A 16,769-nucleotide genomic window follows, 5' to 3' on the forward strand; every position below is an offset into this window, starting at 1 on the left:
TTTTAACAAAAAATGTACTTTTTTCTTAAAACTCCACAGTTTTGCGTTACAGGATGAATTTACAACCAATATTCCTGAAATTATGCAAAATGTTTACGACAATAGTACTTTATCATATAGTATAATTAGCTGTCCGATGGCTTGGCATATGTGTGCCGGAAAAAATGTTGACCATGGACCTCGACCATATGTGTAACTTAAATGTATTGATGAACTCGCATGTAGAAGAGTTTCTCATAGTTTGTAAAGTTGGTTATGCGTATTCATATTATAAATATAACTGAGGACATAGACATTTCTCTTGATAGTTGGATTTTCCCCTTACATAAGAAACTTCGATTTTCTAAGCTTTCATCGTGATGACTTACACATGTGTTTACACTAACACAACATCAGGAAACCGTACGAATTTACTGAAGCTTGTTGAATTTATGCAACTGAATCTGATCACTTTTATCCCAAAAATCGTGACACATGAGGATTATTGCGTGAATTTCTATCATCGGGAGGCAAAACAGAAGTGAATTACGTGACTGAAAACGGGACAAAGGGATAAAATCGGATTAAATGGAGCGAAATCAAGCAGTCACTATTTACTTGGATGTTAGTGAAGTTATGTATATACATTATCTCGCAAAAGGACGGATAATGAATGCAGATCAACATGCGAGAGTGCTGGAAGAATTGCTCTCTAGGGTAAAAATTAACAAGAGAGAGCTTTTCAGTGCAAATTTTTCTTTTCTCTGGACAATTTTTCGTCTCAAAGTGAGAAGTTGTGCGAGCTGCACTGGACCGATCTGCACTCTGAAGAATTCCCCACTCCCCATATTCTCTTCATCAAGGGCCCTATGAATTATATAAATTCTGACATATGAAAAAAATCACAAGGGGTAGAAGTTTAGAAAGTGATAACGATCTACTTTCGTGCAAAATAGCATCACTAAAGATTTTTTTCTGACCGATGGAGGTAAGCGACCAATTGAGTTAAATGTTATTTTGAATTGGGATGACTAAACGTTGAAACGCCACAAAATGAATCGGATAAAATAGATTTCATTGTCTAGATAAAATTGTATTGCCATTACTTCTTGGACTCCCCTCGTACATATGCAGACACAACAAGTATATTCATCAGGATACTTTTAACAGTTTCAGTACAATAGGTTATTCAGTGTATGTCTGCCTTTTCGTGGGTGATGGTGAAACTTTGCATGCAAAATATCTTAAAGTTATTCAAGTGTTGAGATTTGTATATTAAAAAATGAACCCAAAATTTCTGGTAGGTTAAACAAATTGACTAGATACATATGTAAATTTAGTAAATTGAACATAAACTATTTCAGCTTCTTACCTTAACGCAACTCATATTTTGCGTGACTATGTGTCAATTAATTCCAACAATACCCACAAAGCAGGATGAGTTATTTTCAAAATTTTGGAAAAGTGCAGCACTTCAAAAATACAAGAAAACATTGGTCCAATTGGAGGACGAGGATACAAAGCCGGCCCAACTAGAAATACCCGATGTCAAGTTCATCATGGAATATCGAAATTCTCGTAAGAACTTGACCCGATCTTTGACAATTGTGCTTACTAACCTTTTGGTTATGCTACCAAAGTACAAATTTCAAGTGACATACTTGACATCCAGCCGAAACATCATTTTTTTTAAACATCAATTGATGATCAATTTGAACTCGCGGTTGCGGATTAATTTAGTATAAATACATATATTTTGAACATTTTGGATTAATCACGTGAACTAGTGTATGAAAGTGGGAAAAGTTAAAAAACTCGATAAGAAATTCTGTTCTGTCTGTGACTTTTTCCGGTAAAAATTATCCATGTTATCTACATATGTAAAGTGTAGGTGAAAAGTGGAATTTTCAGGTTTTTCTTTTGGTTAGCTTGCGTAATTTAAATAACAAACTCAAAATTGCAAGCGAATTACTTTTTCATGAAATTTGCTTTTGTTATAAAAGGCGCCACAGAGTTTCTAGCCAAATGCTTTTTATGTTAACGTGCACATATCTACATATGTATCTACAGTCTGATCGATTGGTCATTCTATTTCCGACATAATACTATCATGAAATATATCTATGTACTCAAAATTATTGTTGCGGGTCACGTCATTTGCGTTAATCTCACGATGCCCATTTCGGCGACACGGGGTTTCAATGTTAAGTAAACTTTGTCTCTTTCGAGTGCCACAAAATACGCAAATGAGTGAAAAAATAACTAGCCGAAGAAATTCTAGGGTATGTAAGTAGATAATTAAATTCTTTCATGATCGGAATATTTAGTGGAAAAGTCAGAAGACCGTGCCGGAAGACAATATCACCAACCTGGTCCGTGCATGAGGGATCCTTGGCATAATCTAATTGACAAATTCCTGCTCAGCTACTACATCGCGCATCAGTACGGGGTTGGCTGGTACGGAGGAGAATTTGACCGTAGTTCATGACCTTCAGAACAACCCATATTTTCAAGCATTGGGAAAATATTTTTTTGGGCAGCATCAGCATCCCAACGGATCGAGTCCACAGGGACAAAGCGGCGATTCGTACGGTAATCCGGATTATGATAGACCGATGCCACCTAGGCCAGGGAAACCAAACTACGGGAATTACGTCTCAAAACCGTATTATCCTTGACCTAATGTCCTTAACCTACTGGAACCGGACAACAACGCAGAATCATTTTCTCACAATTAGTTTAGCAAGACTTGTTTGGCCTGAGACTCAAAAAATCAAGGTGAATTTTATGGAAATATGTACGTTATATACTAAGAAAGAAGTTTTCGAGGGTAATTTGACAAAATTATAAACAAAAATTATATACTTGCGTGAAATTTGGATTTTGTGTGATAATCTGAAAAAAAATATGTACCACGTTTTTTTTCATACACATTAAATATACATTTTATATTGGAACACTCTTTATGCACAAATTAAATTTCTTAATTCAATTCAGCCTCATGAATTGAACTGAAAATCGGAGAGTATATGTAAGAGAGGCAGTTAGATTACTTCAGTATTTATAATGCAGGAAAACCATTTCTTCGTGTATGAAATCCTTCTTGTAAAGTCTCATTCTGCAAAACCACTTATCCATATTATGCATTAACACAAGTATTTATTAACTGATTTGCAAAATCCATAGCATTCGTACAAAATTGCGAGCACATTCACATTTTGTACCCACATAAATAAAACACACATGTTTCATATATACTTAAAATAATTTTACAAATAATATTACTACGATAAAATAATTATAGGTTTATCTAATTTATGTAAATCTTCAACAATTCACATACTGAATCTACATGGGTTGCACTGGTAACAATGGCAATTTGAATAAGATCAAGTAGGCAGCAAGTTCTTGCGAACTTGTGTCCTCCACTTTACCCTTTACACAAAAATTCCTAGCTTTATATTGGTCATAGTGTTATTGTGACTAGGGTTGTTAATATGTCGTGTCACGAGTAAATGTCGTGTCATGTCGTATCATGTCAATGTCATGTCATAAATGTCAGTAAATGTCCTTAAATGTCATGCCTTTCAAATACATGACATGTGACATGACATATATGACATGCCATTGACAAATAGCACAAATTAATCTCGAAACTCCCCCACCAAGGCGGACAACCAAATAGTGTGCTGTTGTGCGCATATTATTTCTCTCCAGTACAAAAATTAATTTTTAATTAACTTAAATTAATTAAATTGTTTTCAAATTCGACAAGAAAATGGAAAAAGAACCACATGAGGGAATGGAGCTAACGTTCGATGATTACAAGATATTATAATTTTTAATTTAATCATTCAATAAAAATTATTAATAATCCATGTGTGCATACAAATACGAATAAAAATAAATAAGTGAGTTTACTGCTCAAAAGAGTTTGGTGCACTTATGAAGATAATTTATTTACATGTATACATTTTGAAAACCAAGTTTTATTTTCAGCAAAAATTACTTGACTGGGCTGCTACACTTCCCGATGAGAAACCATCCCAAAGATTAGGATTTATTAAAGACTTCATTGGGCTCTGCACTCAAGATGAACTTCGGCGATTAAAAAAAATGGTTCAATTGACAAAACGAAGGAATGCTAAAGATTCTAAGTTCTCGAAGGTAACATGAAAGATTGTTAAGTATTATTAGAAACATACATAGTTACATACTTTTCCATGTTTTAGACTAAACCCGTGTCTGCGTCAAAAGGAAGCGGACAAGCCACAGATGCGGTCAACTCATCGCCAGATGCAGCCATCCCATCTGTGGCATCCAAGACACCGTGGTGGGATGAGTATGAGGAGAAAGACATCATTGCATTCGACACGGAAATGGTCACGAAACCGCAACACTCGCCAAACGGAGAATATAAGCAGCAGTGGCTTCCGTTGATGTTGTAAATTACAATAATGGGATAGAATACTCAACTCTTGTTCACCACCCCACAGGGTCATTTAAAGATTGCTTCCCATTTACACAGCTAACCGGATTCAAGAGAAATTCCTTCGAAAATAAAACATTACCAACCGAAGAATCAGTTCGGAGAAGGATGGATGAGCTACTTCAAGGAAAGCTAGTCATCACAGTGGGAGGAGAAAGGGACTACAGAGCTTTGAGGTTGGACAAGGCAGATTATGACACATTTGACCTGCAGGAGCATTTTTTCGTACAGAAACAAAACGAGCACGGTATTAGGGAAAACCACAGTTTGAGATCGGAAATGCTGAAATGACAATGGATCTTTTCAAGATTTATAAGAAAGTGAAAATAGAAGATGACAAAGAAAATTGTGACAAAAGATTCAGTGGTACAAAGCCGTATAACTTAATTCCTGTAATTCCAAGTTCATTAAAACGAAAAGAATAAATGTTTCTGTTGTGCTTATGACACAAATAAGCACAACCTGAATATGAAGCCAACAAACCACAATTGTCGGTAAACTCTCCTTGAGCTAACGATGACGGTGAATGAAAGTGCACAATTAATTAATCTCCAGGTCAAAATTTGATTTTGTACACACAATGAATTTATCGTTGATTTTTATTCCACAAACAGGTGGGCAGAGTGGAATTGAGTCAAGAAGAGAACATTTCCGCCACCGTGATTTCAACTATGTTCATAGATGGCAGTTTTATTGTAAATGTCCAAAATGTCAATGCCAAAATGTCATGACATGTCATGACATTTTGACAAATTCACAAAAATTAATTTTTAATTAACTTAAATTAATTAAATTGTTTTCAAATTCGACAAGAAAATGGAAAAAGAACCACATGAGGGAATGGAGCTAACGTTCGATGATTACAAGGTATTATAATTTAATTTAATTTTCACACAATGACAAATAGTGACATGGACACGTTTTTTTAAATGTCAGACATTTACGACATTTGTGACATGTCGACATGTCATGACAAATGCCATATTAACAACCCTAATTGTGACATGTATTTACAAACATGGACTTGATTTGTTTTCAAGATTATATGTACAATGTCGGAGAGTGTCGAAGTTGGTTTATGCAACTATTTTATTATTTATTAACAGACTGAGAAACATTGAAAAACTAGTTTTTCTTCGGTCGCCTAGACATACAAACAACTGGACCTGTCGTCACCCAATTTTTTACTTGTACGTACACATGCACACATACATATAATTAGTGATATGCATCTCAACAGGTAGACAATACAAACTTCAACCTTCTTAATTATAAAGTTCATCTTGATAAGCTAGTAAATGCAGGCTCTTCAGGTACTATTAAACTCAGTTAGTCACCCAACATTTTAAGGTTCAGGTCGCAACAATACATATTGAAATATTTCGCAGTCATTTACTGAAATACATATACGTTATTATAAGTATTCACTAACACCCGAGTGTCTGTTTCACATAATGTTGGCACACTGGTGGTCAAAATTAGTTCAGATTGTTTATACGTTAATTTGTTGAGTTTGTATGTACTCTAAAATTATTGTTGCGGGTCACCTCATTTGCATGTATCTCACGATGCCCATCTCGACGATACGGGGATCTACAATGTTAAGTAAACCTTTTGTCTCACTCGAATGCGTCAAAATATGCAAATAAGGTGACTAGTCGAAAAAATTCTAGAGTACGTTACATTCCCAGATGAATTTAAATTTTTAATAGGGCCGGTTTTGGTTTAGCAGGGATTTTTGTGACATTACGTATGGTTTTATGCACATACATAAATACATACATATATGTTAGCAAGTATTAAGTAAACTAGTAGTTTAAGTTTCAAGCAGAAACTTGCAGCACAATACGCTATCTATCAAGTGTGCCTTTGCGTGTGTGAAAAAAACATTCAGGTGTTGGGATTTGCTTGTTTTAAAAAATGTATCAAAGATTATTGGTATCTGTAAATATCATACTTCGACAGATAATAGTTGGTCAAGTGATCAGATTACAGACTACCTCAATCTTTAGTTACTAAATATGCATATTCATGCCGACGCTCAATCGCATTAAGCTGAGCAGGAAATGCATGTACATCAATTCTGATCTGCATCTGTAAAAACGCGTACCTGACGCTACAAGAAGAGTCTGTTGGTAGCAACTCGTCTTAATACATACATAAGTTCGGTCACAACAAGGTCTAGACTTTAATATGAGCTCTGCCGTGTCCCAGTTTGTAAATTGTACATATAATTGTCATCAAATGTTGGACATTGCAACAGTTGAAAGTCTGGATTATTTAAACGTTTAGTTTGTTGAGTTTGGTAGTATATTACATTCACAGATGAATTTAAATATGTAATTGGACCGGTTTTAGAGCTAGATTAGCATTGTGCTCCCTTTTGGAGGGGTGTGGCTGGCGCAAATAAGATAAAACCTTCTTTCACTTTTTGTACACCCACCCAGGACAACATCATATGCAAAGGGCATCAAAATCCCACAATGCACGGACCGTGGCATTCCTTCCTTAGTTTCCCGCGAAGCGTCGTTTTGTTTAGACCACTGCTTTTCTGACTGACCCACTTCACCTCTCCCACATATTTATGTATATCAACTGAATAATGATAAGTCGAATTTTCTAGTTGAGATTTTGTTTAGTTTAGTTTACTGAATACTTTCACACCAAAAATTACTAGCTACATACATAATATGCGTTTCATCAAATTTGTCTTTCATGTAAAATATGGACATCAAGCAGCGTAGGTGGCGGAACTGAATACCTTTATGTTAAGTCATGTATGTATGCACAGGTGTTGGCCATTCTATTTTCGAGATACTAAACTTAAGTTCACGTTTAATGGCGCAGCATTCAAACTGAGCTTCAACCCGCCTCCAATGTTATGCTAATCAAATGGAGATGAGATTTTTACGGGAGAAATGTCTTCCACGTTAAATAAGAAATTTTGTAGTTTAATTGGAAGTAATTCAAAGTTTTTGTCCTCGAATATTTAGTTAAAAGATCAAGGGATCGTGCAGGGAGGCAATATCTGCAGTCCGGTCAGTGCCAATGGGATTTTTGGCATCGCCAAATTGACGCCTTCCTGCTCAGCTACTACGTCGCGCATCAATACAGGGTTGGCTGGTATGGTGGAGGATTTGACCGGAAGTCAACTGATGAACCCATTTGTCCCCCCATTATTGAGCAACTTGGTGGATGTCTTTAGCATTTGCTCTTTTGAAATTTATGACTCCACCTGACATTCATTGTAGGGTATGAATGTTGACTGTTAATTTATATCAATAACTATAATAAACAATAATTTAATAATAATATATTTATTATTGAATCTCTTGAATAAATCGGATTATTATTTAAAATAATTTATTTTTAAAAAACGACCGGGACCTGGCAAATTACGCAGAATCATGATTTTTTCTAGTAAAATTTGTTACGCTGGAGACTCGAAAAGATGGATATCAATTTTCTATATAGTAATACATACATAATATTTATATATGTATGTATAATGTATGGGTATTGTAGAATAATGTAGTCAAGTTTATTATGACAAGTATGATATTTTGTATGTGATGTGCATTTTATCTTATCTTAATTTAATTAGTCAAATCATGGGCAAGGTCGAGTCAGTGTCCGAGTCATAGTCATGTAATTGTGGGTGGTGTCTCAAAGTAACAAGGTGACTTTGAGCGGAGTTGACTGGATTTTGGGCCACTATTTCTGTATGTATTCTAAGTTACGAAAACTGAATGTGAATTCAGTGCACCAACAGCATTCGAGGGTGCAACATATTGGCATTATTCAGGGCAAAAAGCCACCCACTATTATTTGTATTTAATGACTGTATTCAAGAGAATTTGAGCAAGTTTTAATAAATCTAAATTAGTCATTAAATTGCTGCCTTCTCATCAAAACTATAAGTTACTTATCATACACTCTGGTCATAAAAACTTTGAAGGGCTTTTACGCCGGGTAGGGTAATTGTGCTTTCTACAGGTATATATGTATGGGTTGCGTTTTCATGATGATTTAAAGTTTTGTAACAGCGTAGGAAAACATTGTCAAAACTATTGTCAGAAACTAAAACTCGATTTTTATTTAGTTTGTGAAATTTCTCTTTGTACATATGATAATTTTAAAAAATGTACATTAACACAATTTCGTGTCCGTATTAAGATGTGGCAAATACTGGATTTCTGCAAATGATATTCATGTAATATGGACAAAAAATGGTAACTATGTACATGATACCCTATGCAACAAAATTATTACGACATTTTTCTACATCATAAACATGTGAAGAGAATTATTCGAAATTTTGCATTGTGATAGCCAGAAATATTTTTCGCGAGGTACAGCTCCAAATTATATACTGCAGGTGGCGAAATTTTCGAGTATAAAATAAATAATGCGAAATCGTATCACGTTACATACATAGTTGATCTCTATGTAACGTGGCCATATTGTATTAGAAGCAATGAAGTCCACGAGCATTAATCCTCACGTCTGCCATGATGCTTATTGAATATCATATCATGGCTCATTGAATATTATGTTTTAAATGATGCACCTCATCTGCGTTTGCAAAGTTAATTTTAAATAAATAATTTCGAAACAGGCTAAGTGATTCAGTAATTAACAGATACCGAACGCAACTTTATAGATACAACAAACGCATGAAAATAATTATGTCCAATAGTGTACAAGTTTTTTTAAAAAGGTCATCTTTATTGATTCCCACGCATACATTCAATACAAGGGCACCCAAACCTCACATAAGTGAGAAACAAGTTGTACGATATTATATCATTTATATGCAAATGTACGGAAGGCTCAAGTGTAAATGTGTAGTTTCATAAAAACTAGTGGACGGATTTGAAATTTGATACGTGCATCAGATTCATTATGCGATTTACATTCACTTCTTCCATCTGTAACAATTAATCCACAGATAAGCATATAAGGGGAGCCAGCGGCAATTATTTTGCACTAAAAAATAAGAAATAAATACTGAGATTTTCACACTGTTAAAACAATTCAGTGCTGCTTCCAATTTGGGTCCAGTCTAACATAAATTGGTTCATCAACTCAAGGTTAACTAGCAAATATAAAAAGACAAATTTGGAGAATCTTTGAACGACCACTGTAATGCTAAACGGTCTGAAGGTCATAATTCTCAGAACTCCTCGCCGAAGTCAATAAAAGGTAGCATTGCAGATGAAGGTCTAAATACAATCAATACCAACCGCACTTGAAATTTACCTTGGGTCTAGGCCTTTCAAACCTGCAACTTACCACATGCGCAACCATTAGTCAAAAAAGCACAAAATAAAAAAAACTGAAAGTTCGTTTGGAGCGGTACGCACTTTTAAAAGAAGTGCGGACCCTCGTCCCAAGCGACATATTTTCTGCTTTAAAGAATGTGTATACGCTCGAAATGGCAGTATAGATGAAATGTATTCATTATAACGCCCAATCAAGAAAAAGTTAAAAAAGTGATATTGTCCAGGATGTACATTAGTTTTGCTTGGAATGAGCCATTTTGGCACTGCGTTAATGCAATTTGTCGATAGTTGGGTCAAAGTGTTTTTGTCAACACTAACTAAAACGCGCAACGGAACCTGAGATGAACCCTTTTAACCAATCCATGTTCAACTTTCCTGACAGGGCCTTTCGCAAAAAATCAGCGGCAGTTTATCAGGGCAAAATCGTTATCCAGTGACTAAAAATTGTGCCATGAAGACCACCAAGATAAAGAAATCGAGTTTGTCAAAAACGTTTTGATAAAAAATGGGTACCTAATTTCAATGATAAATGATCGTCTCAAAATTACCAAACAGAAACTAACCATATTTCCTATAAAAAAATAAAATGAAAAAAGAGTCATTCTCCCCTGGGCTGTCCATACAACAACAATAATTGCACAATTCATCAGAAGAAAACTTTAATGGGAATTAGGATATTTGCCTGGGCAAAAAGTCTCATCATTATTATGCAACATAAAACCAAAACCATCCAAATCCAAAAAAGGAGTTTATGAATTCAAATGTGAGAATTGCGACCATAAATATATTGGTGAAAGTGGCAGAGAAATTAATACATGTGTTATCGAGCATCAAAATGGCGCGAAAAGAAAAAAACATCAAGTCATCAGTTTTCCTGCATATGATTGAAAATCAGCATAATATTTACCAAAATTCCCTCAAGATGATATTTCCGGAATCGAGAAAATTTCACAGAAAATTCAAAGATGCATTAATCATACGCAGCAATGACAACAACATGAATTCATCTCGTGGAATGAATATCAACCCTATATGGTGCTCCACACTCATAATTTTTTAAAAATATGACCAAGGTACCTAGCATTTACTTGTGTTTTTAATAATTGAGATGAAATAGCCAACATTTCACCAATTTGATGTAACTCATTCACTGATGAAGGATCAAACAGATGCGAAAGCTACCAATAAAAATTTTGTTAAATTTTGCTAAAAGCTAAATTTTGTTTCAGAAATTTTGGAAAATTTTCGATTAATCCGTCCCAAATTAGTATATTTTTTTATTCAGTTGGAAAATGTGTTAATGGTCAGGTCATATATTAAGTCAGTGTGTCAAGTCTAAATAAACTCGGATACATTGATGCACATTCCAACCGCAGAATGGTAGTTGAAAAAAATGAGTTGGCATTCTATTTTGAAAACTTAAAGGTATCCAGAATAATATTTAAATAAGTTCAGAGAGGGGGTGCAAATGCATTCTTGGATGAAGTTTTATTACGCGTTGCTCTTGACGATACATTAAGAAAAATATGTAAGCACTATCTGGTAGTGCCGTTAGCCAGGTTAGCAAGTTTCATTGTTAAGACTGGAAGATTTTTAAACGATCGCGAATGGCAGTTTTCTCAATAGTAAACGCAAGTGTCCTGAGGGGAGTCGGCAATTAGCCTTTAATGTGCTACCGCCGCTGGTCGGGTTGTCTCTATTTATGAGCAGTCTGACCACCCCATAAAGTACATAGATACATATAAGCAATATCTGCATAATCTACGTAAATAAAATCTGTCCGAATGAGTTATTTATTGATTTTAAGTCCCCATTTTTATTGGCGATGGCTTTCTTTTAGTGGATTTATTAGAATGTTCCTCGAAATGAAGTTTTCGGCAACCAAACGGCCAGCAGATCCCGTTTGTTTGGCTGAATTTGGCAACCAAAACTCGACTGGAAAGAAGTTTCTTAACACCTTTTAAGATAACATGCATAAGTCCGCAGTTTTGCAAATATCACGAAGAAATTTGAATTTCTAAATATGTATTTATATAAGACGGCGAATAAGTTTAATTTGCATTTGGATAAATCAAATAATTATGCACAGTTTGAACAATGGTGAGTTAATTTTATACAGATGAGCCAATGTTTACCAAGTTACTATTAATTTTACTTTTTATTTAAATATCTCATTTGGCGTATAAGATTATACATTTCTTGATCCCCCAACTCACTCAACTTCCTCACTTGGCCGTGTGTAGCAGTCATCCTTCTCTCCGTCAGAATCAGAACTGTCTGCCGTGTCTATCCCGTCATCATACAGAACGACGTCATTCTTTGGAACCCTGGTCCTCCCTTCCAACTCATGTCGCCTCGCCTTTGGAATTTTCGCCTGTATGGCGAACGACCTGTCGTCCATAGTTCCGCTTAAAATTTTGCCAATCGAGGAGGCTACATAAGTAACTTCACGAGCGTCGTAATTCCCCTTCACTAAAATTTTTGTCAGTTTAACCACTCTATCATGACTAGCTTCCTCTCTATGAATTTTGCCAATTTGTTTGATTTTTGCAATTTCATGGTCTTGATTTTGCTTTTGCCTGCGTTATCTCAAACTGGTGCCGCTCCCTTTGGCCTTGAAGACCCACCTTGCGGTGTGCCAAGGAAGTTGCGAGGTCAGGTTTTTGTCGAGGTCCACTTGGGACAGTCTTGGGTCTCGTATTCTGGAAATAAAATTAGCCGAATTAAAGTTAGGGGAGGATTTATACCATGCGTACTGCGAATTACGTATCCTTATGCATAATTATCGTGTGCATGACGTGTGAGTAACTTTTGACGGAATGGAGCACTGACATTTCATATCGTAGTGGGATAAATATTAACCGTGTGAAGGTGGTCAAAATTTATATAAAAACCGAACGCGTGCCTTATGTAAGGCCCCTTTCATTATGCACATCAGTAATATTGCATCGTTTGAAATATATTAGTTTCTGCGGGATTTCCTCCCGCAGAATTTGCCCGTATGTCTGACCTGTAATTGAAGCACCTTTGTCGACGTACTGCTCACCCAGGAAGCCATCGTGTACACGAACACATTCACGACTACAGATTCCACCAGGATGAGGGGAAATATGAGAAAGCCCGGCATCGCTATTTTTCCATGGAGTTTGATACAGACGAATTGACACATGATTTGCACCATTGGACAGAGGACGATCATTGTTGGAAGGATTCGCATCGCAAGAAATGCGTTTATATACTTTTCCAAGATTTGAATACTTCAGTAGAGCCTGAGATTGGCGCGATTTTCCAAAATTGTGACAGAATTTTCAATCCGCCTAAATTTGAAAGGACACATTTATTAAATATTAATTAAAAATAAGTTTATTAGATTATTAAAAATTTATTAAAAGTGTTTTCTACAAAATAAAATTATTTGTATTTAATTTTGTAGGATAAATGTATGAGTAGAATTTAATCTTATAGGATATCGAAAAACTCTAAATTCTAAAGATGTTCCGAAATTGTTTGACAATTTTACAATCCATCTCAAAAAGAATTTATTGAAAATTAATGTTTTCTTAAAAAATCAAATTATTTATAAATTTGCTCCCAAATGTGGCCAAATGAACGAATGTAATTTAGTTAAAGTATTTAGGATATCGCAAAAAATTCTAGATACAGAGGGTGACTCCGAGCAAAGTTATGAATTTTACTTAATTTCCATTCGGCTAAAATCTCGCCTAAACAAATCGTCAAATCTAAACGGGAAAACTTTACATTTAGCTCTCTTGACCCCTGATATATATAAATCTCACCATTTCAGAAGCTGGAAGTAGTCAAGAATTGCGATAATTCCGGCAAACAGGATATAATATACCCACGGTGCGGCAGAGCTGATCAATTGCAGGGCCGCCCAGGCTTCAAACAAGACCACCAAGATTTCCCAGTCTCCCGACATCCACGAAATTTCTGAGCACTTTGGCTCGATAGAGAGCAGAAATGGAGGCATGCACGGGTCAACTGTGAGTAGCAAGATTACCGCGAATGGGACCGCCAGGACGGTGAATTCCAACATGTAAAGAAATATGGACATCGCCTTAGCTACGAACGAAGTCGGGATATTTCCTCCGTCTAAAAATTATCAAGTTTTTTGAAAATTCCAACACTCTTAAATGCAACTGGGATTAGATAATTATGGGAAGGAGTACATGATGATGTAAAAAGCTCGCCTCCCCCCCAATGAGGGGGGAGGCGATCTTTTAGTCCAAGCGTATATGTGAACTTGCTTTAACTGGATTTGATGCATTATCTTTATGGTTATATGTAATTATCCTGCGTAAATGAGAAATACATTTCTGGTGATTTTATGCTTTTGTCGTTGGCACCCTTGCAGCTTTTGAAGGAAATATATTTGGTGCTCCGCAGTCAGGCGGCAAGTGTAACGAGATGGTATATGTACCACAATAAAACACGCTCGCAGTAAGACGGATTTTCATGGTCTTATTATCAACATTTTACATGAGTAAAACACGGTACATTTATTGGAAAAAGTAAAACTGTGAACAAAAAATTAAGTAATTAAATAAAAAGAATATGCATGAGATTACATAATAAATTATCCTTTCTCGGTTTGTGATTAAAATATATTTCCTTCAAAAGCTGCAAGGGTGCCAACGACAAAAGCATAAAATCACCAGAAATGTATTTCTCATTTACGCAGGATAATTACATATAACCATAAAGATAATGCATCAAATCCAGTTAAAGCAAGTTCACATATACGCTTGGACTAAAAGATCGCCTCCCCCCTCATTGGGGGGGAGGCGAGCTTTTTACATCATCAAGTACATATCTGCACGAAAATTACTCTTACCACCTATGTCACAATAACGAACTGAACGGTTTAGTAACCTCGTGGCAATTAAATATTTCTCACCCTGCAACTAATTACCACCAAGCTACTACCAAATCAATATCAGCCCGGAGTATGTACTTACTCTCGAGTTTTTTTTCGGCTAGTCACCTTATTTGCATATTTTGACGAATTCGAGAGAGACATAGAGTTAACTAAACATTGAAACTCCGTATCGCCGAAATGGGCATCGTTAGATTAATTCACATGACGTGACCCGCAACAATAATTTTAGAGTATGCACGTGACTCTCCCCAGTTTAATACCAGTTGTCTAAGTAAAAGTGAAAAAATCCCGCCAAAACATTTCACATCATACCATGAAGCAGGTCACGTTCAAAGGTGAGAATCGAGTTGATCAACTGCATCGGAGCAATGTCCAAGCCCACATTCCATCCACACGAGACCAGAATCGTGTAAAAGATTATGAATGGAAATCCCTGCAATCTTTTCAGTACGGGTAGTTCCCCAAAGAAGAAGTTATACAACATGATGAGATAGTAAATCAGGGTGATAACTGACTGAACTTGGGTGACGCGTACTCGCCAGAGGTCTTTTATCCGGATAAGTTTCCTCGACTTGGGGTCAAACTCGAACGGAAAGCTTCCCATGCGGCTGGTGAATTGGACATGTTTAATTATCAAGGGAAGAAACAGAGAGGAATACATGGTGAAGAGTAGTGCCCTTTATGAGGTGAACAAATTTTTATAAGGCAAGCGAATTCCAAAGGACACCTACGAACTTCCCCCTTTTTTCGGCCCCTTAGCTACGATTTCGAGCCAAAATCCCCGGCCCCTTTATTTACGCTAGTTTTCGAGTATTTAAGAATGGTAACTTGGTGATTTGCAGCGAAATGATCAAATATTTTTATTTTTACCACGAACTAGGCCTTGTCTGTCACCATGACTGTCTGCCTGTCTGTGCGTCTTTCCATAACCCTATATGTTCACCGATTTTGACCAAATTTGGTGGAAACATGTATCTGCACAATTAAACGAATTAAACGATAAGATGATCATAATCGGTCAAGAGGTTGAACGGTGGGAGTCATGCAGGTCAGGTGGGTTCGTGTAGAACATAAAATAGTCGTAGAACGTTAATTTTCACTTATTCTAAAGTAGGTATAATGTATGTATATCTGGGAATATAAATGATATATTAAAGTTTTTTTAAAGGAGAGGCGTCGTTCATAAATGATGTCACGCGTAAAGGGGGGAGGGTCTGGTCAGTTTGGGGTTATGACAAAGGGGGCTGATGTCGCAAAAAGAATCTCGCGATTTAAAAAAGATAATTATTAAACTCTTCACTATTCCTGATATTCAAAGCAGGGAACAAGTTTTAATTAAGTGCAAGTTACTTGACGACTATGTGACGCTTTTGATCTTTGAAAATTCAGCCATCAGTGTATGATTTCTTACATCTTTTCCTCATTTCTTGTACTGCACCGCAAGAAGTTGAAAGAATTGCAGGTGCAAGAAATTGCAAGAAATAGGCGCCACCTGTCGGCTCACCCTTTGTATTACACTTAATTATAGGGATTGTCCGCTAGATGGCGCGTATTTCTTGCATTCATAGTATTTCTTGCAGCTAAGTTCAGGTGAATAAAAACAATTTCTTGCAGGTGATTTTTTCACGGCAAATACTGTCGGCCATATATATGTATATTGGCTAAATGAATTCGGCAATAAGTACAGAAGGGGATTTTACCCTTCTGCGGTCGGTTTCTTACCTTAATTATTAACGTTTTGCCGTTATTTGGGTCTGGGCATCTATTACGTCTATAACTTATATGTATTATGTGAGCTGAACTTCTGTACATAAAGGAACAGAAGCCCAGCCGCGCAGGTCGCAGATGGGACCTATTGTAGACTGTACGTCTATAACTTGCTATTGCAAGATAACTGTCGACACAATTGACCAAATGAATACAAAATTAATAGATATAAAGGCATTTTAAGCTTCCCACTCTTTCAAACTTTTGTTTAAAAGAGTCGGAACGAATCTAATCGAAAAAACGAGTCAGAATTTTTGTAAGCCATCTTTCTTTCAAATTGTTACAGAGGTTGACTTTTAACATGTATGCCCCTGTTTTTGACCTCGAATAAAACAGTGTTCCGGGTTCA

The 16,769-nt window shown here is 36.0% G+C and overlaps 1 protein-coding gene across 6 annotated transcripts; it reads left to right on the forward strand.

Moving 5' to 3' along the window:
• The first annotated feature begins 1,187 nt into the window (after window positions 1-1,187).
• On the forward strand, window positions 1,188-7,830 carry LOC110856004. Of its 6 annotated transcripts, XM_035856734.1 has the most exons (9): window positions 1,188-1,279; window positions 1,344-1,557; window positions 2,307-2,436; window positions 2,520-2,757; window positions 3,979-4,146; window positions 4,212-4,990; window positions 5,083-5,163; window positions 5,282-5,335; window positions 7,462-7,830. In XM_035856734.1, the coding sequence occupies exons 1-6, from the start codon at window positions 1,262-1,264 to the stop codon at window positions 4,425-4,427; spliced, it is 984 nt and encodes a 327-aa protein (XP_035712627.1). In that variant the 5' UTR covers window positions 1,188-1,261; the 3' UTR covers window positions 4,428-4,990; window positions 5,083-5,163; window positions 5,282-5,335; window positions 7,462-7,830. The 6 variants fall into 6 exon arrangements, with proteins under 6 accessions (XP_035712627.1, XP_035712624.1, XP_021960136.2 ...); XM_035856731.1 differs by having other exon boundaries at window positions 4,212-5,163; window positions 5,575-7,830; XM_022104444.2 differs by having other exon boundaries at window positions 4,212-5,163.
• The last annotated feature ends 8,939 nt before the right edge of the window (window positions 7,831-16,769 follow it).

Source organism: Folsomia candida, unplaced genomic scaffold (assembly GCF_002217175.1).
Source record: "Folsomia candida strain VU population unplaced genomic scaffold, ASM221717v1 Fcan01_Sc014, whole genome shotgun sequence".
NCBI lineage: Eukaryota > Metazoa > Arthropoda > Collembola > Entomobryomorpha > Isotomidae > Folsomia > Folsomia candida.